At 40.5% G+C, this 23,389-nt stretch overlaps 1 protein-coding gene across 2 annotated transcripts in view; it reads left to right on the top strand.

Annotated features, from left to right (window-relative positions):
* Positions 1-23,389, top strand: part of GRHL2 (grainyhead like transcription factor 2) — a 59,385-nt gene that overhangs the window by 12,351 nt on the left and 23,645 nt on the right. The window contains exons 3-8 of one of the 2 annotated variants that reach the window (XM_042808786.1): positions 1,467-1,534; positions 3,057-3,441; positions 6,413-6,465; positions 8,508-8,661; positions 11,433-11,544; positions 16,742-16,836. In XM_042808786.1, the coding sequence (XP_042664720.1) occupies positions 1,467-1,534; positions 3,057-3,441; positions 6,413-6,465; positions 8,508-8,661; positions 11,433-11,544; positions 16,742-16,836 (867 nt within the window). The remainder of the gene's footprint in view (positions 1-1,466; positions 1,535-3,056; positions 3,442-6,412; positions 6,466-8,507; positions 8,662-11,432; positions 11,545-16,741; positions 16,837-23,389) is intronic. The other variant, XM_042808787.1, reaches the window with a different exon arrangement.

The following is a 23,389-nucleotide window of genomic DNA, read 5'->3' as shown; positions in this document are numbered from 1 at the left end:
TAAGCTGTGTTAATCTCAAAGCCATTTCCAGCATTCAGTAATTGCCACTTCTGTCTTAAAGTGAGAGGAAAGGATTGTTCTTGATGATGCTCTCAAACAGGAAGTTGAAACCTAGCTTCAAGCCCTGTGCTGCACTGTAGAGGAGGATTTCCTATTCACAAGACTCTTGAATTGCCCTTGTTTATCATCTGCTTCATTTATTCTGACGTGCTGGTAATGGTGGTTTTTTTGAAGTGCTTTTCCTTGTCAATAGGAATTATTAGAATATACTTTTTTTTTTTCTACCTTCTCCTTCTACTGATATTTGTCTAAACACTGACTCCCCCTTGAGGATAAATATATGATAAATATGTGAATGGGAATCAACAGGTGTTAGCTGTGGCTTGGATCACACTTCTAAAATTCATGAAAGCAGTTTGTTAACCAGAAGGACACTGGATAGGGAGAGAGGATGTCTCTAAGAGGAGGAAAGGCTCTGGCTGGCACTTCTAACACTACTGTGATCTTGCAGATACAGTTGATGTTAACCTTAGGTACTGTAGTGCACTGTAATATCATTTTTTTCCCTCTAAATACAAGTGTTTTCCTGATCTTTTAATAAAGTATTTAAAGATAACAGGCATAAGTTTAGCCCATCCTTAGGTCTGTTCTTGTTCTTTAATCATGAATTGACTGCTGTGATGGCATGGAAAAAATAGGATGAGAAGCGTTAGTTCCAAAATTGCTGGTTCAGCAAAGAAAAACACAGCCATGGCAGCAACTTTGCCCTTGGTGATTTCATTTCTATGTTAACTTCAGAAAACCAGCATGTGGGAATCTGTAAGCCATTTGGTGTCGATTTGAGTCTGTCTGGGGGCCAGATTTGACTTAATTCTCATGGCTGCCATTGCACTCAGCAAAGCAGAAGTCAGTGCTCTCTGATGACATGCCAGCACACCCTGACCTCTTCTCATGCTAGTGAAGAGAAGGATTTGTACGCTTCCCCTGATACAAGTTCTGCGTCTTTCTGACTGCTCTGTAACAGGAGGACCTCACAGCTGGCTCTTGCAGTTTAATTGAAAACTTCCTCTGAGCTAAAATGTTCTTCACAGAGTGCTCATCAAAGCATCCCCTTTTCATTCTCATCATTTGTTAAGCAGTGAAGAGCCCATGTGTCTGTGTGTTTGGGAATGTAAGCTCAGATTTTGACTTGCTTTAACCTAGTTTGATATTCCAGAGATAGACATGTAGGAAAGAGCTTTGCTCCGGATTTATTTACCCAAGAACTAGAAAAAAGCCCCACAACTTCTACATTTCTTCTCTTTGAAAATTATCTTGTTCACAGTAAGTCTCCCAAAGAAAAACAGCTCCTTGCATCTGTGTATTAGACAACTCTTGGTCTTTCTAGTTATTACAGTATAGCTAACTGAAGTTACAAGTACCTGACAGTTGCATTTACCTGACCCCATGCCTGATGTTGTTCTCAGGTTCCCAGAGATAAAAGGCTGTTGTCTGTTAACAAAGTGAATGATAATCAAGAAGACCAAGATAAAAGGTACAGTATTATTCAAAATCATACACCCAGATACTAACAGTGTTGATCAGTTGTGAACTGCAGGAGCAGTGATAGCTTGAAGGTCTATGGTTTTCTTCCAAAAGATACGAGAATGAAGGCTATCTGGGAAAGCAAACTTTACTCCTTATTACTTTTAATTTATTAAAAAATAGAGCAGGATTATTACATATGCAGTTTGTATGTAATACACAGTTACATACGCAAAGTAGCAGAATTTTCATGACTTGTGTTTTGTTCTTTCACTGCTGCTGAGATTAGTAAGGTCAGATTACATTGACAGTTGGCTATTGACTGCTTTTCCTTCAATTTTCTTAGGGCAGAAACTGAATAGCTTGGCTTCAGTAACCCAGTGTGTATAGTTTTATTTGACATAACTGTCTACCCATAATCAAATAAAGTAACTATTAAAATCGTTTCCTGAGAAGTTCTTGTCCGTCTTCTCAGATTTCAGCCCTCCTCAGCAGGCTAAAAGTTGTAGAGTCAGAGGAGCCTGATTCCTGTTTTAATTTAGACCTGTGCACAAGGGAGAGTGTGTTTAAGGAGAAATAACTAGTTTTTTGCTATGCAAAATTTCTCAGTGCAGCTGATCTTGTACAAGCCTATCCATCTGTACTAGTATGCGTTAGGTGACACTTTAAAATAGGTAGTAGTATAAATCCACTGTTTCAGAACAGAATTAACGTTTTTTGAGGAGCAGTTTTACTTCTACTAACCTCAGAGCAGCTCCAAAGTTGAGTGTGGTTGTCAAAACTGGCCTCAAGTGAAAAGCTTGAAGAGAGAGGATCCCTAATGTCAGAAGCACATTTCCTGGGTTGAAGACAAAGCAGAATGTTAGATCTATTGCAAGGTTTATAGGTTAACAATTTTGTGTCAGAGCAACTCCTGTGAACAATCTGTTTGTTTTCAACAGTGACCACAGGCAGAGACGTGGGAATGCTGCTGGAGGTTACCTTGCAGCCACGATCTCGTTACTGATCTACTCTGATACAATGGGATTCCTGTGCTTGTTCTTTCAGAAGAGCATTGGTATCCGAGTCACACAAGCAGTAGTGTCTGGAAAGAGCATACAGCATGTGGATTTTGCTGTTCCTGCTTTTTCACATGCAAATTATCTACTGTTAGTAGTCCATACCTTGTGTTACTCTTTATGCCTTTTTGTGCCTAAGGGTTGTTGCACTGGTAGATTGACTTCCCATCCAAATTATAAGCCAAGGCAAGTGTAATCCCAGATAGGCATAAATGATGCTAACAAGTCCTACTAATTATAGGTCAAATCAAGTGTATCCGTCTTTCCCAAGCTGTTGAAGAGTTGAGAATCTCTCCGCCTGCTTCACCATGTCGTGTGCCTAGGATTTGTTAATGTACTACTTGTTATGGCAATGGCTTATCGCAGTCGAAAGCGCACAGATCTCCTTCCCTGCCACCTAAGGTCATTAAGCTATTTAAGGAAGAGATTTACTTTATCTGGACAGTTTGTAATGTTTTTGTTTTTGTCTCACAGAAATTGTCTCAGTTCCACGGAAGCTCAGAGTAATTTGAGTGGGGGAGAAAACCGTGTGCAAGTCCTGAAGACGGTGCCTGTTAACCTTTCCTTGAACCAAGACCCATTGGAGTCATCCAAGAGGGAGTACAACACAAATGTGTCTGGCAGCTCCACGCCAATTACGGGGACTGCAGTGACTGTGATAAAAGCAGAAGAGTTCACCCCTGTTTTCATGACCCCACAAGCACACTATACGAGAGGAGAAAATGAGGAGCACCGAGGGGTTATCTTTGAACCGTATGAAGTGTCCAACATTGCTCCCCACACCAATTATCTCAAAGATGATCAGCGCAGTACTCCTGACAGTACCTACAGTGACACCTTCAAAGATGGAGGAACAGAAGTAAGTTTTTGATCTCAAATTAGCATCTAAGAACTCAATAAAAAGCTGTAAACAAGATAAGGGATTTGAGCTTGTAAACAAGATAAGGAGATTTGAGCTGTCCACAAAGGCCATTGAAAGAACAGTAATGTTAGTTTTAACAAATTCAGCTCTCTTTGTCATGTTGATACCTGTTTTTGCTGATTGTAGGGGACAATCGTGAGGTGTTTCTGAAGACAGTTTTTAAGTTGTTTAGTGGAAACTTGAAGAGTAACAGTTACTGATATTTTGTCTTGGAGGATAGTGTAGCAAGCAGAAGATAGATACCATTCCCAAGAAAGATCAGTTATCCATTAACTAAATCTGCCTTCAGACCTTTTCCTAACTGTAAGAAGCAGCACCCATTTTGTAACTGGGAAATTCTTGATGTTCTTCTGAAAGTGCAAATGAGTAGTGTCTGTCTGCTGCTAAATAAACCTAATTTATTCAAAAGCTGTCCATTACACTAAGCTCTGCTCTGCAACATGAGCAAGGACGTGAAACTAGTGGGATTAGGGGAAGTGAGGGATTAACAAGCAAGGAAATACTCAGATGCTTGTAAATGAAGAGGAATGATGAGGAGAAGAGAGAGAAGGAGCTGTCTTGTCACTATTTTACACTGTTCTGCTGAGACAAAGTAATTCTAAAACTAGCCTTAGTATAGTAAGTACCTCTGCCTGCAGCAGAGTAGTCCAAACAAGTCAGAACTGCAGAAAGGTAGAACCAGTTTAAGGCTGACTCTGCTTGTGTAAATAATTATATGTATTAGGCGGTAAAACTCTCCTAAGATTTTCTGCTCCTCCTCTGTGAAATGGTACAAATAACAAATGAAAATAGGAAAGAAGCTACGTTAAGGGTAATTTGATCTTACTTGAATGTTGGAGAAGTTTGTTATGTGTTTGTTACGTGTCTGTTAGAAAAGTAAATTGTCTCCACATAAGCATAGTGAATGAGGACATCTGGAGATGACATCCATTTTAAGATAGAGAAACCCATTTAGGTCAACTAAATGAATAATTAATGAGAGAATTTAGATTGCCAGTGAAAAATCAGTAAAATCAAACCTGGGATTATAAACGCAGTTCTGCATTAGCACATTGCATTATTTCAGCTATTTTTCTTTGTTGCTGGTTAATCACTCTTTTTAGAAGTCTGGTGATAATGCACACATGGCTTTCCAGGGGAGCTGCAGCCCAGCAATTCCGTTATGCTGATTTGTTAGGGGACGTTGTGCTGGAAGCTACCCTAAAAGGCAGTCCATGCTGTGCACTGTCATATCAAGCATGCACAGGTGGTGGTGGGCGGAAAGGGAACTTACCTTTTGCCTTGCATCCCAAACTCTGTGTTATGGTGTCAGTAAAATTTTGTTTAACGTTTTTTAAAGTTGCTGGTAATTTGTGCAATGTCTTCTAAAGCAGTATGGTGCTTCTCATCTAGGCTTTCTCTGCAGCCTGTGGAGGAGGAGGCAGCTCACACCTGATTGCTTGAAATGGCTGGCATGAATTCCAGTGTGGCATCCACGCCTCCATCTTAACTTCACCTCTTACAGGGGGACTGAGCTTTAGCCAGGTCTCCCCTGTAGCTGCTTTTGTGCTAATATGGGACAGTTTTCATTGTAATTATCCCCTCACGGTTTAGATTTCTTGTGGTAGCTAGTGCATGTGGATCCTTGACTTCTGATTTTGAGGAAATACCCCGGACTGATACATAATAACTTTGCATTTCACTTCTGTCCTACTGGATATTTGTTGTGGTGCTTCTGGAAACAAAACAGCTTTCTATTGCTGAGCAGTGATAACAAAAGAAGTCCTGGAAATTAAATGTAATGATCCATCAGTGACTGAGAATCACTACTCACATAGTAGAGTATAGATGGGCTCATATGTTCAGGAAGGCAGAGTATAAATCCTTGATTAGTCTTCACAAAAGGACTTCATTTTTGAGAATTCTTTCTCCTGATATAATTTTTGTTTTGACAGGTGTTTTAATTTTGTAATGAGTGAGTGAAAGTTTTACTTCGTCTTGTGAAGTGTGCATTTTGCTCAAAGGAAATATTGTATTGAAGGCAAAATACTTCACAGAACCACAGAATGGCTGAGGCTGGAGGACCCTCTGTGCCCCTCTGGCCCACCCCTGGTCCAGCAGGAACACCCAGAGCAGGGGACCCAGGCCCATGGCCAGGCAGCTTCTGAACATCCCCAAGGAGGAGACCCCACAGCCTCTGGGCAACCTGTGCCAGTGCTCTGGCACCGCACAGCACAGCAGTGCTGCCTGGTGCTCAGAGGGAGCCTCCTGGCACTGGGCACCACTGAACAGAGCCCAGATCTGTCTTCGTTGCCGTCCTCCCTTCAGATATTTATGGACACTGATAAGATCCCTCTGAGCCTCCTTTTATCCAGGCTGAGTAGCCCCAGTTCTCTCCACCTCTTCTCATAGCAGAGGTGCTCCAGGCCCTTGATCAAAGCCTTAGCCTGCATCACTACACCTATTTAAAATAGCAAGCAGCAATCTAAATTTGTATCAACGTTTCTTTGTAAACCTTATGGACAGCTGGCCACATATAATTTTAAGTAAAGCAGAACAAAACAAAAGTCACCATGAAATCTTTAGGAAAACTGATTTCTTCTGAAGTGTGCTTGTCTTTGAGATGGGGATTGTTTTACAGGTTTGTTTGAGAATGAATTAACGTACAAGCAAGAACTGCAACAAGGAGAAGATGCTTTTCAGTTGCATTCCTGTTCATTATGAAAAACTCTGAAAGCTTGGTATAAATGAACTTTATCAGTTCTAGTGTGAAGACCATTTAGTCTTCACTTCTGTTTTTAGGGATTTCAATTTTAAATGACTGATGTTTTTTTTCTGGAGGATTCTCAAGTAAACACAGTTTTGCTTTTGTTGCTGTTTTCTGTTTGTTTGCATCAAATTATACCTAATTATTGTTTTTGTTTTTCAGAAGTATCGCAGTGTGTCAGTGGGGGCTGAAGAATACATTTATGAACAAACAAGGTATGGAATCAGCTTTGAAATATGTTGGCAGGCATCACAGGGTTATCAAGGAAATGCTCCCTTGTCCACTTCCCACCCTCCTCTTTGTCAACCTGGGGCACTTGCAGACCTCTCTTGACACTGAGCAGCATTGTCCTTCCCTTCTCTGCATGCTAGTTTTCAAATCTGTGTGTATCTTCACCTGTTATCTTACCTTGGTTTGGGTTGAAACTTCTCTCGAGCCCTTGAAGTTACGTGAGATTAAATCTGTTCAGAAGAATTCTCCAGATAAAGGGGTGCGGCTTTGACAGCTGAGTCATGGAAAATCTTCCCCACCTTTTCAGGATGGCAGGTTGCACAGCTCTGATGTCTAAGGTGGCTTAACTAACACTACTGACCTTTTGAAATTTCTGTCTTTTGTTTTTTGTTCCTTCCAGCTTTCTTAGTTACTCCTTGTAGGTTTTCTGGGAAACCCTCTGTCTTTTTACAATGCTTGTTATTATATTTTAAGTTTACTTGTAAAGTGAGTAAAGCAGTTATTTAAAGCCATGTAAAAAACGGAGAGTTTTTATAAGTTTTGGAAAAAAAATTTAAAAACTGAAGTTTGAAAGGAGCACTGACCTCCCTGCTAAGAACAGAAAAAATGCCTGCACAGAAAGGGCAGATGCTGCACAGTCACTTAACTATGGCAGATTGTTATCAATGACATTTATAAGCCAATGCTTAATTTTAATCTCGTGAGTAGTTCTGTTTATATCTGAGAGATTATACATGTTTTAAAAAACAGGAACATGCCTACATTATGTTTTTTTCCTGGAATAGGCACGGCTGCTTCTGTAGCAGAGGTTTCTTAGAGCCTGATCTTTTTTTCTGAGCAATATTAAAACAATCATTAACTTCAGTGCGCTTGGAACTGAATTGCTGTGTGGGCAGTACACATGAGGAGATCTGTAACAAAGAGTGCTACAGACTTAGACTGGCTGCTTATAAAATCAAATCCCAAAGCATTGGCCTTGCTAACAGTTCTCGGGCATTCAGTCTTTTCTGCTATGACGCAGGTCCACTTTGTACTGTAACCTCCAGATACACACTAAGGAAAGAAAAGTCTTCTTTCCTAGGAGTTCATGGAAGTTGTAGATGCTCAGACATTAGTGTTTCAGATTGAAAGTGATGAATGTGAAAGTAATTGAATACTTGATACAAAAGTCCTTAAATACATGGGCTTTAGTTAAAATCCATGGTGAGATTTAGAATAGCATTTTAACCGTTTGAGTGGCTGAAGTAAACTCCTGCTATAGCATGTGCTCTGGTTTGCCAGCTGGGAGCAAGGAGAAATTTCCCAAGTAGTAACACAGAGGTTGCACAACTGGCCAGGGGCAGCCTGTCTGGGGTTTACTGTTAATGGAGCTTTAAAATTTTTGTGCTTTAAGATTTGCTCCTGAAAGTGAAAAGAACTAAAGCTAGGTGTTTTCTTCTGATTCATTTTTAAAAGAAGACTTGTAAAACCTTAATTGCATATTTTCTTTAAATAAATGAACTCCTGCCACTCCTCTTTGTATTGCTTCTCTGCCTAGTGCTTGAAAATAGCAGTTGGACTTTCTGTTCTTCATGTGCCTCTTTTGCAGCAAGTATTGTTCTGTTCTTACAGAATTTCTGTTTCTGTGGCAGTACTAAGTGTAAATGTCTGTGGAGGTAGGTGATTTCCTGATTAATACTGTAAATTATGCTTCATTCCTTCTTTGCATTTGACGCTTTCGGTGGGATACGTAGCCATGTTCTTTATGATGGTTCTTGGTTCTTTCCAGAGAAAGTAAAGATGAGGTCTTTGATCTGAGACACTTACAGTTCAGATAGTTTTATGCTCACTTGCCAGACCTGATGAACTCAAAAGAAGAAATTTGCATTTTTCAATACTTGTGTGACATTTTCCAAGCATTTTATTTGTTTCCTAAGCCCTTTGCCATGTATATGTACTGTATGAAATATGAAATGTGTGGGGACAAAGAGAGAAGGAGAAAGTGATATGGAATTTACTGTTGTTTCTTTCCCTGTCCTTTCAACAGCACTTTTCAGTATACACTAGAAGCTACCAAATCTCTGCGTCAAAAGCAAGGGGAGGGGCCTATGACCTACTTAAACAAAGGACAGTTCTACGCCATTACGCTGAGCGAGACGGGTGACAACAAATGTTTCCGGCATCCGATCAGCAAAGTCAGGGTATATTCCAACTTCTTTCCTAGATGGGAGTGGAGTTAGAAATGGGAGTGAGAATGGAGCAGATGGGAGTTTCATAGAAATGTAGTTGTGGTTGGTTGGTTTTTAGTTTTTGGGTTTTTTTTTTTTTTTTTTTGGTGGAAGAGGACAGAAAAAGCTTACTCTTACATCTGATTTAAAGGTGGGAGAGTGATATTGCTGGTGGTCTCAGTATTGGAGTTAATTGATGAGTTGGGAGTGATCAATTGTATATGTATATATCTACTATAGTATATCTACTTTAGTAGATATATACATACCTTAGTGTATGATTTTGGCAGAATGATCATTGCACACATATTGCTGCTGACATGGGTGAACTGATCATTGCCCAGAAAAAAGAAAAATCAGAGAACTGCCACATTTGCTATGTAAGTCCATCTTTATCTGTGTACTTCAGCAGGTGCTCTCCAGGGTATTTCAGATAAAATGTGAAGAACTGAAGCCATCCTCTATGACACCAATTTTTAACTAGTTACACTGGTTAAGTGTGAGCTGTCACTTGATGTTCACGTAGAAATATGCCAAAATAGATGATTTGCATCTCAGATTCTGAAAGCAAAACTGAAGCCGGGTGTTCAGCAACATCTGCCTAGTGAGCAAGACTCCTCATTTCCCTGGTGATGTTTTTGAGTAAGCAAATCCTAACCCAGTAACCTTGAAATGAGCAATTGAGCCTCAGAGTTGATGCCCTGCAAATTTCACCCTGAAGCTGGAAGGGCTGCATATGTATGAGGCTGCAAAAGTGTTTCCATCCAAATAAATGTTCCTTAAAAATGTTGTGACTTTAGTCACAGGAACCAATGAAAATCAACATGAGCAGTGAAGCAGACAGCAAAGTTATATCATAGAATCATTTGAGTTGGAAGAGACCTTTAAAGGTCATTTTGTCCAACTCCCTTGTAATAAACAGGGACATCTACAGTTAAACCAGGTTGCTCAGTGCCTGATCCAGCCTGACCTTGATTGTCTCCAGGGGTTGGACATCCACCACATCTTTGGGCAACCTGTTCAATATGCTTCTGTCATACATGAAGTTTAGAGACAAGCTTTCTGAAGGCAATGATTTGTAAACCTGAACAATAGTTAATTTTTGGCCTGGTTTCCTAAGGGCATGAGCTTGATGATGGTTTCACTGTTGACTGAAGCTGGTATAAGACTTCCCTATCGCTGAAAAGTCTCTGCCTTTGACATCCCCTCTTTGTGGTGCCAGCTCTGCCATTTCTGCAGCTGAAAAAGGAGTTGGGGATCTGATCTGGCTGTAAGCCAATCCTTGTAAGTCTGATTCACTACATATACACATGAGTTTTGAAGCAGCAGAAGGGATGGAATTTGTAAAGGAGAGATTTCTTCTAGCAAATATGTGGTTTAAAGAAGATCATGAAATCACACACAACTTTCACAGTCCTGTTGTGTTTACCAGGCACTCATTCAAGCAACTGATTAATTTACTGCCAATTTTGTCCAAACCTGACAGAAGGGCAAGGTGTTTGAAGGTATTAAGGCTCTGCCAGTTCAACGTATATGGTGCCTAGAAGAAAAAAAAAATAGCACCTTCCCTTGATGATGAAAATCTACAGTCTTCCACTCTGAGCTGCCAGTTCTGGTTAGTGTGTGGGCTGGCCAACTAGCACATACCTGCTGGCCAGTCAGTATGCAAACTCAAGACTCATCCATGTCATGTGCTGCTTTTAACCCATTCAGCAGTACGACACAGAAGATGTATAATGATGTCAGTTAGCTTTTGTAGGTCACGGAGCACATGAACGGTTACAGTGGTGAACGTGCATAGGGACATAGGTCATGAATCAATTGTGATCCAGTTCCTTACTTATGAAACAGTTTGTTGTTGTTTTTATGAGCTTGGTGACTCAGGGTTCAAGGAAGAATAGGAACAAAAGAAGATGTGTAGAAGCGATTTTGTTGTTTTGTTCTCCGTTATTTCTTTTCTTTGCAGGTTTCCTAGCATGAGCATTCTTTCATTGTTTTTGTATTTTTTATTTTCCTTGACTACAGCAGGGCTTTTTAAAAAAGCTTCTGTTACTGATGTGCAGTTTTGTATAATGTTTCAATCTGTTTCCCTTGAACCGCACAGTTTAAACAGAGGGAATCCAGAACTTGAACAGAAAAGCTCAGTGAAATCCAGTAAATATTCATGCTGAGTTTGTTATTACGTACATGTATGCAAGAGTCTTGCTCCTAAGAAGGACATTTGGACATTAAAACTGTATATTCATGGAAGAATATGAGGAAAAGCATCAACATTATCACCAGTCATGCTCAAATACTTACATTTTGTGGAATAAAATTTGCTTGAGGTTTTGGTGGTTGCAGGATCTTACCTACTACCTTTTTTGTCAGGACATAATTATGTAACCCACAGAAGGCTTCTCCTTTTAACTCCCAACAGCACAAAGATACTAAATGAGACTTCTCTCTGAAGTTTTTGTTCCTCCATTGCATTGTCATCAGTATCCCATGCACAACTAAACTGCCTTTTGAAAATGTCCCACCTTTACTTCTAGTAAGTCTGAGCTCCATAAAAATGCAACCACTATTTTAAAACTACGTTTCTTTGGTTGTGAAATTTTACATGCAATTGCAGTATTGGACTGCAATAAAACCAGTGATCTTTTACAATCCAAGCACTGTGGGAGAGCACTGATTAGAACTGTTGTGTTTCTGACTATTAATTACATATTAACTAATGCACCCTCTGCTGTTGATTTTCTTAGAGCGTGGTCATGGTTGTTTTTAGTGAGGATAAAAACAGAGACGAGCAGCTGAAGTACTGGAAATACTGGCATTCCCGGCAGCACACAGCAAAGCAGAGGGTCCTTGACATCGGTAAGTATGAGAGGGTGTTTTGGAGAAGACTGCAAAGTGTGGAATTCTCTGATGCCTTTCACAGAGATGTGGTGGAATATGTTGGCAGTGGCTGTGTGGGTTACACCCTAACTTTTAGCAGTGACTTATCCCTGCTAGGAAAGACTGTATGGTCTGTGAAGTAGGAAGGAGACTTGCAGACGAACAGTCCTCAGCAGTCATGGAGTAAAGCTTCTACTTGTAAATGTACTTTAACAGTGTTCCCTCTTTTGCTGGGAAGTTGGTGTCTGTGCCTTCTCAGGAGTGGCTGAAGCATTTCCTTTTGCTTCTCTATGACAGGTCCATTCTTCAGTCCAGTACCAGCCCACATAATAGTTAAGTTAGCAAATCTAACAGAAAGGCTTCCAGGAAGATGTAAATGTTTCAGGGCTGTGTTGCTGTAAGGGCCTCACTGTTGTGTAAGTGGAACCTGAGACTTAAGATACCATCATTATGGTGACTGCAAATAAGCACCCAGGTCTCCTCCACCACCTGTTTTTGAGTCTTGTCAGTGTTGGAGTAAAGTGAGGGTGAGATGCTGAGTTCTGGTGTGCTATCCTGAGAGACCTGTTTACTGTTCATCCTGTCTAATTCGCAAGCCCATCTTGATCAGAACTGCTCTGTCTGTGTGCTTGGGAGATTAGAACACAAGAAGAGCACGTACCTGTTGCACAGGAGCCTAAAGTTGAAATCTGTGGGAGTGTCTAGACATCAAGCACTTCTTCCCTCCCACGGACAGTTTACACACGCAGCCATCTGCAGCTGATCCCTGTCAAAGGAGATGGTGAGACCAAAGCAGACAAAGTCTATCTTGTTTTCACTGCCTGAGGGAACCAAACCATTGAATGGCAGGAATGAGAGGGAGCAGGGCGGGGAGGGAAACAGAGAGAGGACACTGATGAGCATACTGTATGACTTCATGGGGGACCAAACACCTCCAGCACTGGGAAGTGGTTCCCAGAATGGTCCTACTCATACAGTGCCTTTTGACTTTCAAATGCTGCACCATCCAGTGAAGTTGGCATAAATCAGATGTGTTTGGTCAAAGCCACTGGTCTTCTATTCCAGCATCTCCTCACTGCCTCTTGTCTTATTATCATGGTTCTGGCTGAACAGTTTCCCCAACTTCTGTTTTTCTACTGTGGGGGTATTTAAGGCAGCGAAACCTCCACCTCAGCCCAAATGACTCCTGTCATGACACGTGGTAAAAGAGCCAATATATCATGTCACAGCTGTTTCTGAAGGCTGCCTTTGTGCTAGTCCCTACAAGCTTATGGTGCTAACGCATACCTTTGAAGGGATGTGCCAGAGAGCTCCTTCCATTGCCGTGCCAACACCTTCTGGCACTGCCACATCAGTGTTTCGTCTGTGGTGTGCAGCACACATCAGTCCCCATATCCAGCAGCTCAGTTTATGATACATATTCTGTAAAACAGTGCTCTGAGCTGTGTGTTTACCCATCTTAAAGCAAATGTCTTTTATGTTGCCATTAATTTGAGATGAAATAGATCTGTGCTGACTTTTGAGGCACTGTGGCATGTTTCCTTTATTTGAACTGCAAACATGAGCAAAGTGCAGTGGAGGAGTTCCTGATACAGACCTGAGAACTGTAAGAGCACAGTTTGTTCAGCACTTTCAGATGAAAGGCTTGAATGCTGCTCAGGTACTGCTATCTTGAGAACATCTGAGATCCAGCTTTAACTTAACTATGTACACTGTTTTTTAAGCACATTTTGTTTTGTTTATGACTTGCATTGTGGATGTTGTTAGGACATGATGGCCCCAAATGCATCTTTCGTATAAGCATCAGCCTGCATTTAGCAAAATCTTCTATTTTTCTTATGGGTTGATCTAAATTGACTTTGCTCTGAGGGATAGGCTTGATACCGTTAACCTCCAGAGTTCCTCCTAGCCTAAATCCTTGTGTCATTTTATGCAGATTTTCCTTTAAGAATTCAGCCCAAGGTACTGGGAGAGCTCCTGTAAAGGAGCACTGCATTAATGGCCACACCCTGTGTAGTTAAAGGAGAGAATTAGGTGTTCATGAGCCAGATTAGCAAGTACCAGGATACTCCCTGAGGAACCTTTCAAAGGGCGGTGATAGAGTTTTGTTAAGGGCAGGGGTGTGCATCAAATCTGTCTTATCCTCAGAGGATGACCTGATTATCTCTGCTGGTAGCCCTGCTTCTCAGTTCTTTGAGCTCTCATTAACTAGCAGTATGCAGAGGGTTACACAGCTATTAGGCACCTTTCTAACTCTGTATCTGGGAATAGCCATTAACATGTATACTTTATTTCACGAAGTTTATAAACATTCATATTATTTTAACTTCACATTTGTAACACATATTTAACATCCGCGAGTCCATTTTAGTTGTTTATGAGTGCACTTTACATCCAAAGCATGACTTAGCAGCAAAAGGATTACATGAATTTGAAATAGTCTAGTTCTGGAGTCCATCTATTCAGTCCTCAGGCAGGAATGACTCTGCTGCTTGTGCTGCTTCTTCAGTGATTCAGGTCTGCTAGTCTTCCTTCTTTGTATCCTGGAGATCAGAGGCAATAAGGAGGCTTATTCCCTCAGTTTGAACATGCAGGAGTTACTGCTGTATTTGTTTTGCAGACTGGTGCTCTTTTGGATAGGAATGGTGATTGAATGGCTTAGATTCTGTGTGGATCTGCAGATGCATTATTATCAATAGGATAAGTATATACTTAAATGTAAGTCCTTAGTGCTTGAAGACTTAAGCAAGAAGGAATTTAGGCTAAAGCTGTTTCGGATTTTTGTGGAGAGAGCAGCACTCCGTTCTTGTTACCAGCAGGAGTGAGAGATATTGCTGAATTTCCACACTGCTGTGCTATGATGTTGGATCTCTTTTAAAATGAAATGAATAAAGAATACAATATTAGGTTACATCAAATCAGAGTAAGTACTGTAAATTGACAAATACTGGAGCTTCCAACATGAACATAAATAGTGATTATGGAAGCCTGAGGTTGGGATTATCTGTGCTCCAGTGTTTTACCTATGTATTTTCCAAGAAATATTGTATTATTTATGTGCTGTATAAAAAAGAGCTACTAGAGTGGTATGTAACACATGACAGACATTAGCTGTTAATGTTGAAATCTGTCATTATTTAAAATGCAGCTTACCCACCAAAATGGGAAATAATTCCTTTAGAGCTGTTTTGCTTACTGAAGAACCTCAATTTTCTTTTTTTGGTAACTCATAGCAGTAGAAGATGAAAATTGTAGTCCCTCTAATAACTTCTACATGTCCTTGGGTGTAAATGCTGTCATAATCTGCTGAGGATTTTTCTTTGCTTATCTGCAAATTGAAGGTAATGGGAAGGCATTCTGCTTTCAGCAGCATGTCACATACACAGTCCATGGGATGTGTGTGTGTGCCAATTGAGGAAGCAGGTGTGTGTGCTGAGGGAAGGGAAGGGCTGGTGGAATACTCTGTTCTGACAGCTTTTTATGGGAAGAAAACATGTGTCTTTACAAGACACCTTGTTCGTGTCTTTCCAAAGTGCACCTACACAGCACGCTCATATACAGCAGTCAGCTGCACGAGACACTTTGTGGTGAATCATAAATTTAAGGGGTGGGTGGACGTGTGCACATGAATATTAAACTACTGTGTCTTCTAATTCCTCTCATTTGCATTCCCACACTGAATTTAGATAGTGAAGCCATTGACTTTGGTTAGAAAGGGGATCTGAGTTCACAATAGGAATGAACAACACTTCAGACCTCCCAAACACCACACGCAGTTGCTGCATCACCGCCTGTGGTCAGAGCGGTGAATTTTCATCATATCCAAAATCACTTATGGATCCCAGGGACAGTTTCACTTGCTCACTGAAATGCCAGTGCTTCAGATGGGAGAAAGTATGGTAGTGACTGCCATGTGTTGAATCATTCTTACAACAGCATTTTTGTTATAAAAGCTTTTAGAACAGTTATTACCTGTACATTGTATTTAGAGACCAATAGTTCATTTTTGGAAGGGCAAGGGAAATTAATTTTGAAACTACTTGAGAAATGCATTCCATGTGTTGAATACAAAAATATCCTTAATGTAACTGAATACAAAGCTAAGAATCAGTATGCTTCTGAAGCACAGATTTGGGCAAATGTTAGAGTGATTGGGATTGCCAGGTTACGTAACTTTAGCTCCTCAGCACTGAGTCTGATTAAAGCCCTCACGGGGTTCTGAGGAAATGTGTGGATCCCAGAGAAGGTTGGAGCATTTTTTTAACCAAATCTGGAGGTTCCTTTAATGGAGAAGACATTACCTCTTTACAAACAGGATCTTTCTCTTAATCTGCCATCAAAGAGAACAAAATGTGTTTAAACTGGCAAAGGGAACACAGAAAGAGACTTGTCTTTGTTTTCAATTAAAGAAGAGTGGCAAATTTCTTCCTTACATGCTTTTCTCACTGTTACACTGTTTGTTTTTTTTATTATTATTATTTAAATTTTTTGGTCGTGTTTGAAATTCAGACTGCTTCCCTCTTGCTTTTTATTCCTTCTGTAAAGCTGCTTTAGTTGGTAATATAACATCAACTGCCACTTGGAAGTAAACAGGGAGAGGATGCAGACAGTTGTATTCAGACAATACATCTTTTACATTTTTTGTTGTCTACTTTAGTATCATACATACTTTGGAGAAAGGATCTTTGTTTGCTTTGTTTTAGTAGAGATGCAGCACCCAGTCTAGTAATTCTTGGGTAAGCTGAAATTGTTGGGTGAGAAAAGTGCACTGCTGTTAGCTTGTTAGAAAGCTTCTTTAGGATTTACTGTGAGGTCATTTATTGATAGCAAGCCTTAAACATCCTTTTAAATGTTTTAATAACTTTCAGTTAATTTTGAATTCTTGGCCCTTCCGTCGCCAAGATCATGAATGCACCTACTCTTTGCCACTACAATCACAGGTTCTTTTTAGAAGAAGCAGTATTTTGCAATAACAGTAGCAAGTAATGTGCTCATGTTGCAATATATTACCTCTTTGCAATTAAGCTTATTAATAACTTGATGTAAATAATACAGTAGGTAGTTCTGATCCAACAGAAAACCCAGCTGAAAAGCAAAGGGCTGTTCTGTAGTTGTACTATGAACTCTAAAAGAGAAAGTTCAAAGCTTTTTTGTGAGACTTTGTTATTTCTTGCAGCTGATTACAAAGAGAGTTTTAATACCATTGGGAATATTGAAGAAATTGCCTTCAATGCCGTGTCCTTTACTTGGGATGTCAATGAGGAGGCAAAGGTAAGGAAAATCCATGCAGATTATATCTCTTTATAAGTATCATCCATCCTCAGTCACTGCTGCATTTCTTTCCTACACAAGGAGAATAAGAAGGGAAGGGAAGGTGGAGGTCTCCTGAAAGCCAGTCAAACGGTCCTTCTCTGACCAGAGGGATTCTGGCCATCCAAAATAGGGAAGATGGTTTGTCAGAGCTGTCAGGATAACACTGATAACTGCAAATTTTGTTAGTGTTACACAGGCCATCCTTGTAATTGGGAATGAGCATATTTTTGGGGACTAATCCATTGTGTTTTGTTTTGTTTTTAATGGTCAAATACCCTGCGTTCAGGATTGTGACTGCTACAGTGAACCTGTAAACCAGACCAGCAAAGCATATTGTTAAGTGCCCTATAGATAAGGCATCCAAAGAGTAGCAGAGTGTTTCAGCTACAGGGACTGCTGCAGGAGAGATGAAAAGCTGCAGATAATTATAAGAACACGTTTTCCTCCAGAAAGCAAATAGCAAGGGAAATTAGGCTGTGTAAAATGAATGGGGCTATTGCAAGACTCTCCAGGACTTAGACATAATAAATTGACGATACTGTCACTCTTGATACTGTTTTTGTTTTTAACCCTGCCTGTGGCTGTGGAATTGCAACTTGATGATCCTAGAGATCCCTTTCTATTCCAGCCAAAGTGTCCAACAGTCAAGATGTGCTAAGGATCAATCAAATACAGAGACATCTTCATGCACAGTTCCCCACTGAATTTCTAACAGAACAGTGTCATCCTTGTGAGACTGCAGAAAATGAAGTGTGGTAGCACTAGCACTCACTATCCTGACCTGCTGATTGAAGGTGCTGAGCTCTGTACTGACAGGGATTTTCATTGTCAATGTAAATTTTGTAAGAATAGAGCACTATGTAAAGAAAAGGCAGTAGTTCTGAAAACTGCCTTGCTCTTTCGGAAGGTAACCTTTATGAACAGTTGTACTTGGCCCAGTTGCTAATAATGCTGTATTTACTTGCATAGTGATTACATTTTCACTGCCCTGGACACTCCCCTGCTATGTGCTTCCATTTCCAAATACAGAGGTACATTGTCCTCCAGTCAAAACATATGACCATTGTATGCATGTGGTCATTATGCCAGCAAATGCAGCAGTTCATTTGGGATTTCCAACATGATTGACTTTCATAAGGACCTTCACAGAAGCACTAACAGCTAAAGCATGGCAGTGCCATCTCTTCCTCCCACCAGTGATCACCATCCCATTGCCAAGCTGGCCATTTGTAAATATACTTGCATTTTCAGCCTCCAGATTTAGCAAGAAACTATGTTGGTCTAGAATTGAGAAAGTTACGGCCACGGATGTCAGGTATTATCCTCATCCATTTTGTTCTAATATTGCACCGTTCATTCCTTCCTCGGCTGCCAAAACTGTGTTCTGTGCAAGAACACAGCTCTCACTATGATCACTGAAATATAACATCGGAGGATTTTAAAACAATGACTCTTATTGTTGCTGGTGTAACAAAGTGTTGAGTAAAATTTGAGATTGCCATTTGCATTTCTGCAGGAAATAGTGATTAAAATGCAAATTGGCTTATACTTTTTTTATTTTGAGGGGTAGTTATCAGATAATATTTTAGGTGCTTAACTGCGAAAGTCTTGATAAAAGTAAGAGGATTCATTACATTATTTGGTTATCAAGCATAAATCAGGTTGTACCAGTAAGCTCGTCGTCATCCTGTGCTGAAGAGTTTCGCATGTACACGTACACATGCAGACATGCACGCTCTTGTTGGAGACTTTAATAAAATAACCAACTGCAGTCAGTCTGGGGATTCCCATAGGATCCCCCTGTAGTGTTTGAAAGGTATGGACTTGGAGTCACGTCACTGAAAGCAGATTTTTCTCCAGCAATTACCTCATGCAAGAGAGATGAAGAATTTGAAGCCCTAATTACAGACTCTCCTTGCTTAAGCATTTTGAATGATGATCTTTAAACTGGCTCCATTGTTTCTGCTCAGTGTTGTTTTCCCTTTTCACCACAATTTCCAGATTAAAGGTAACCTCACAGGCACAAAGACCTTTCTCTTCTGAGTCAGACAAAAGCAGCACAGAGCAGTTCTTTCCAGGGCCTCTGAGATGCGATGTGATGAAGCGCTCTGCTGGGCTGGGAAAAAATAAAAAAAATAGAGCAGGCTTTAGAACTGCACAACCAAGTGATCTTCAAAAATCTAACAGGAGGAACAGAAGTCACCTAACCGAATATCCCTGCTCCTGGGAGACCAAATCCTATATCTGGGAAGACTTACCTCAAGCATCAGATTTCCCAGTGCTCCACCTGGAGGGCAGCTGATTTAAAGCCAGATATTTTTCTCCTTGGACACTCAAGCTGAGTTGTACCTTCTTCCTGGAAACCTCACAGGATGAGAGTGACAACCAGAATTTGCCTGTTAGCAGTCAGTCTGCTTAGGAGTTATAAGGCAGCATTTCAATTGCATCTTAAGTGAAGAAATGTGTGTTTAATTAATTCAGGCAGAGGTCTCTCTATTGCCTCAGCAGCATGGCAGGAGGGTATTGCCTCTTTCTAGAAGGGGTAAACTCTTTCTAGAGATTACCGTGGGGCTTATCATTCAGACTTGGGATATAGGAAAGTGAAGGATGTACGGCTGTCAGACTCTTTGAGACAAAAATACTGTTCGATAAGGAAACAATGATAGGAAGTAAAGAACATTTTTTGTATGGTCCGTCTTTGTTTCACTTATGTATTTACTTATGTATGCAAGTACTCAGCATTTACGGGCACAGTGATTTGCTGATTCCCTTTAGCTGAACCTGAGCACCATGTTTGTTATTTTAAAAATAATTCTTTAAAGGAAGGTAAGGAAACAAACAGCAGTTAACAAGAACTGGCTGACTAATTTCATCATCTCTTAAAAGACTTTTTATGGTATGCTAAGAGGTAGGTAGTTGCCTTGCTCTTGCTGTAATGAAAGTTTTGCTGGAGTATTTGGCTGCTTGACAAAGTTTTAGTGGAAGCTTTTGAACAGAGAGCTCATCTTGCTTTTTGATAGGCATACTTCTGCCCGCTTACAGTTTTATTGCCGGCAGAATTTAGTTTGCAAAGAAGGTAATTAAGAAGCAGAACACTCCTAGCAAAATTAGGTTATTTTTGTAGTAAATCATACCAGCTCTTTGAGATATGCCTTGTTTCTAACTCATGATTTCTAATTTAATTTTCTAATTTAAAATGGTGAGGATGATGTAGCCTTGAAACAATACATTATTAGTATATTTTGCTGGACAGTGCTTTTCCAACCTTTAATTCTGAGGTGTGACTTCAGTGAACAGTTGGTGAAGAAAACTCACTTAAAGCAGATAAAGAATACTTCTCAGTGATAGCAAAAAATTACTGACTTGTGCAAAGACATCCAACTTAGACATGCAATAAACAGATATGTTGGTGGATATATTATTCATGTAGGTGGTGGCACATAGTTTTTGGTGGTTGTGTGCTGTGCAGTTGTATTGAAATGTAGATCTCTAATTCAAAACACACTGAAGCCCATGGGAACCTTTCCAGTTATTTAATGACTTTTGGCACAGCTGATACAGTAATAAGCTGTGTTTTCAAAGAGTGAGTGATTTGGAGGATTGGGTTCCTAGACATCTTGGACTGCAGTGAGCTATGATTCCAGTGGGTGCAGATGTAGAACGGAGTTGATAAAACAGTACAGTCTGTAACAGCAATTTGTAATGTGACAGTTCATATATCTTTAACATCAGTAGGAATATGTAGGAAAAGTTTTCTTAGAATTATAGAATGTCTTAGGCTGGAAGGAACCTTAAAGACCATTTAGTTCCAACCTCTCTGCTGTGGACAGGATTGTCACCCGCTAGGTCAGGCTTACTGAGGCCCTATCCAACCTGGCCTTGAACGGATGGGGTATCCACAACTTCCCTGGGCAGCCTGTGCTAGTTCCTCATCACCTTCCAGTTTCCCCTTAGCATCTAATCTAAACTTCCCCTCTTTTAGTTCAAAACCATTCTCATTGTCCTGTCTCTATCAGACCGTGTAAAAAATCAGGGACATTTTTATCCTTTTATCTTTTTTTTGATCTTTATATAACATTCCTTTAAGTACTGAAAGCCACAATGAGGTCTCCCTGGAGCATTTTCTTCTCCCAGTTGAACAACCCCAGCTCTCTCAGCCTTTCTTCATAGGAGAGGTGTGCCAGCCCTCTGATCATTATTGTGGGTCTTCTTTGGACCCATTCCAACAACTCCATCTTTCTTGTGCTGGGGGCCCCAGACTTGGATGCAGTACTCCAGGTGGGGCGTCATGAGGGCAGACCTGAGAGGGGCAGTCCCCTCCTTCCTTCACCCTGCTGGCTACACATGGACATGGAGCTGTTGACCACAACTCTCTGGCTGCAATCATGCAGCTGGTTCCTTATCCATTGAATATTCAGTCCTCCTCAAATCCATCTATCTTCAATTTAGAGATAAGGATGTAGTGTGGGACCATTCAGGTCAAAGGCCTTCAAAAGTCCAGGTAGATGACATCAAATAATCTATCTTCCCTGGCCCAGTGGTGCTGTTACTCCATTATAGAAGGCTGCCAAATTGATCAGGCATGATGTGCCCTTAGTGAAGCCATGCTGGCTGTCTCAGATCACTTCCTTGTCTTGCATATGCTTTACCATAGCTTCCAGGAGGATCCGTTCTATGGTCTTCCGAGGTACAGAGATGAGGCTACTAAACTGTAGTTTCCTGGATCTTCCTTTCTACTTTCTTAAAAATGAGAGTGATATCTCCCTTTTTCCAGTCCCTGGGGACTTTGCCTGAGAGTCATGTATTTCATACTAGGTGGAAAGTGGCCTGGCAACTACATCAGCCAGTTCCTCCAGGACTCCAGTATACACGTTGTCCAACCCGATAGATCTGTACACATTGCATTTCATCAGATGATCTCGAACACACTCCTCACTCACAGTGGGAGGGATTTTGTTCCCCAGGGACAATTTCCCAGGGGATCTAGAATTTCACTCTTTTAAGGTTCATTATCCTGACTTTGCTCTTTGCCAGGCCCATATTCCTCAAGATCACAAGTTCAGCCAGGGTGCTGTCGCTGCAGCCCACACTGCCTCCAGTCTTAACCTCTTAAATGAGTTCATCTGCATTGGTGAGCACTAAGTCCAGTAATGCTTCTCTGTTTGGTCTATCCAGTATCTGGATCAGGAAGTTATCCTCAACAGACTCCAGAAGTCTCCTGAATTGCATGCAGTCTACCATTTTGCTTTCCCAGCAGACATCCAGGTGGTTGAAATACCCCATCAGGATGAGAGCCTGTGAGTGCAGTGCTCCTTGCTGCTGAAGTGCAAAGGCTTTCATTCGTAGGGGATAAGTTAATATTGTCTTATTCTCAAAATTTGAAGGCTGAAGAAAAAACTGCTTTTTTGGGAGGAATTAGTACCATATAGTATTGTACTTGTCATCTACTTTGATAAATCATATCTGTGTGTGTAAATGTGCGTATATATCTCTACTATATATATATATTTAAGCATGCAAACATATCTAAACATCGAACATCAAATCACTGAGGTTGGAAAAGGCCAACCATCCAACTACCACCAATATTACCCATTAACCCACATTGCATAGTACCTCTCCTTATGCTAAAGACAAGTTAACCCATGCTAGCAAATGATGCTGAAATTTCGCTGTAGACAAATGGTTCAGTAAGTGTGCATCTGGGATTCAAGGCAAATGGCATTTTTATGTAGTTGCCAGGGTGTGGTGTGGATTGAGGAAGCTTCAAAAGAGCAGTGTAAACATTTGCTAGAGACATTTGTATTGAAATAAAACAAAGATCTTACCTTTGTATGGGATTTATAAGGTAACGGCTGGCAGGAGAAACTATAAAACCACAGTTTTTGTATATAGGAGGAACTATGGGATTGATGTTAGTAATTAAAGCGACAAGTCATTTAACCTCTTCCTGCTACAGTCTGGAAGGATGAACCCTTTTAAAACAGGGCCATTAGGATTTTGCAGAGACCAGTCACCAGGCATAGCTTCTATGCATTATCACTATTCAGTAGAGAAATTGCTTAAAGTTTCTGATTCTGTGGATAACACTCTTCCCTCCCTTCTGCCCATGGCTCTTTCTGAGTTGATGGAAGTCAGAAATGTAAATAGTAATAAAAAATTTATATTAGAAATTTCGTAACTGCAGACCTTTAAAGTGTGTAAACTGAGAGACCACAACAGGAGTCACGTTGGCTGGATTAAATGATAAAAGGGGAAATGCATTTCTGAGCCTTGCTTTCTTAAGGCAGGTTACTGTATTTGGATCTTGTACATCACTAATTACACTGCAGTGTTTAACAAACAGCCAGTAATTCATATAATAACAGCTACATGTAATGGAGCTCAAAAGAGAGTGCATTTTTTAGGCATGCTCTTTTACAATCAGAAGAGTTGTCATTATCTTAGGTCATTTTTGGAGCTTTCTCAGGCACCAAATGTTTCTCCAAATTAGTTTTTCATTGCTAATGGC

Source organism: Centrocercus urophasianus, unplaced genomic scaffold (assembly GCF_019232065.1).
Source record: "Centrocercus urophasianus isolate 14NV4802_14NV808 unplaced genomic scaffold, USGS_Curo_1.0 seq_11, whole genome shotgun sequence".
Taxonomy (NCBI): Eukaryota; Metazoa; Chordata; class Aves; order Galliformes; family Phasianidae; genus Centrocercus; species Centrocercus urophasianus.
This window is presented reverse-complemented; position numbering and strand designations above follow the sequence as displayed.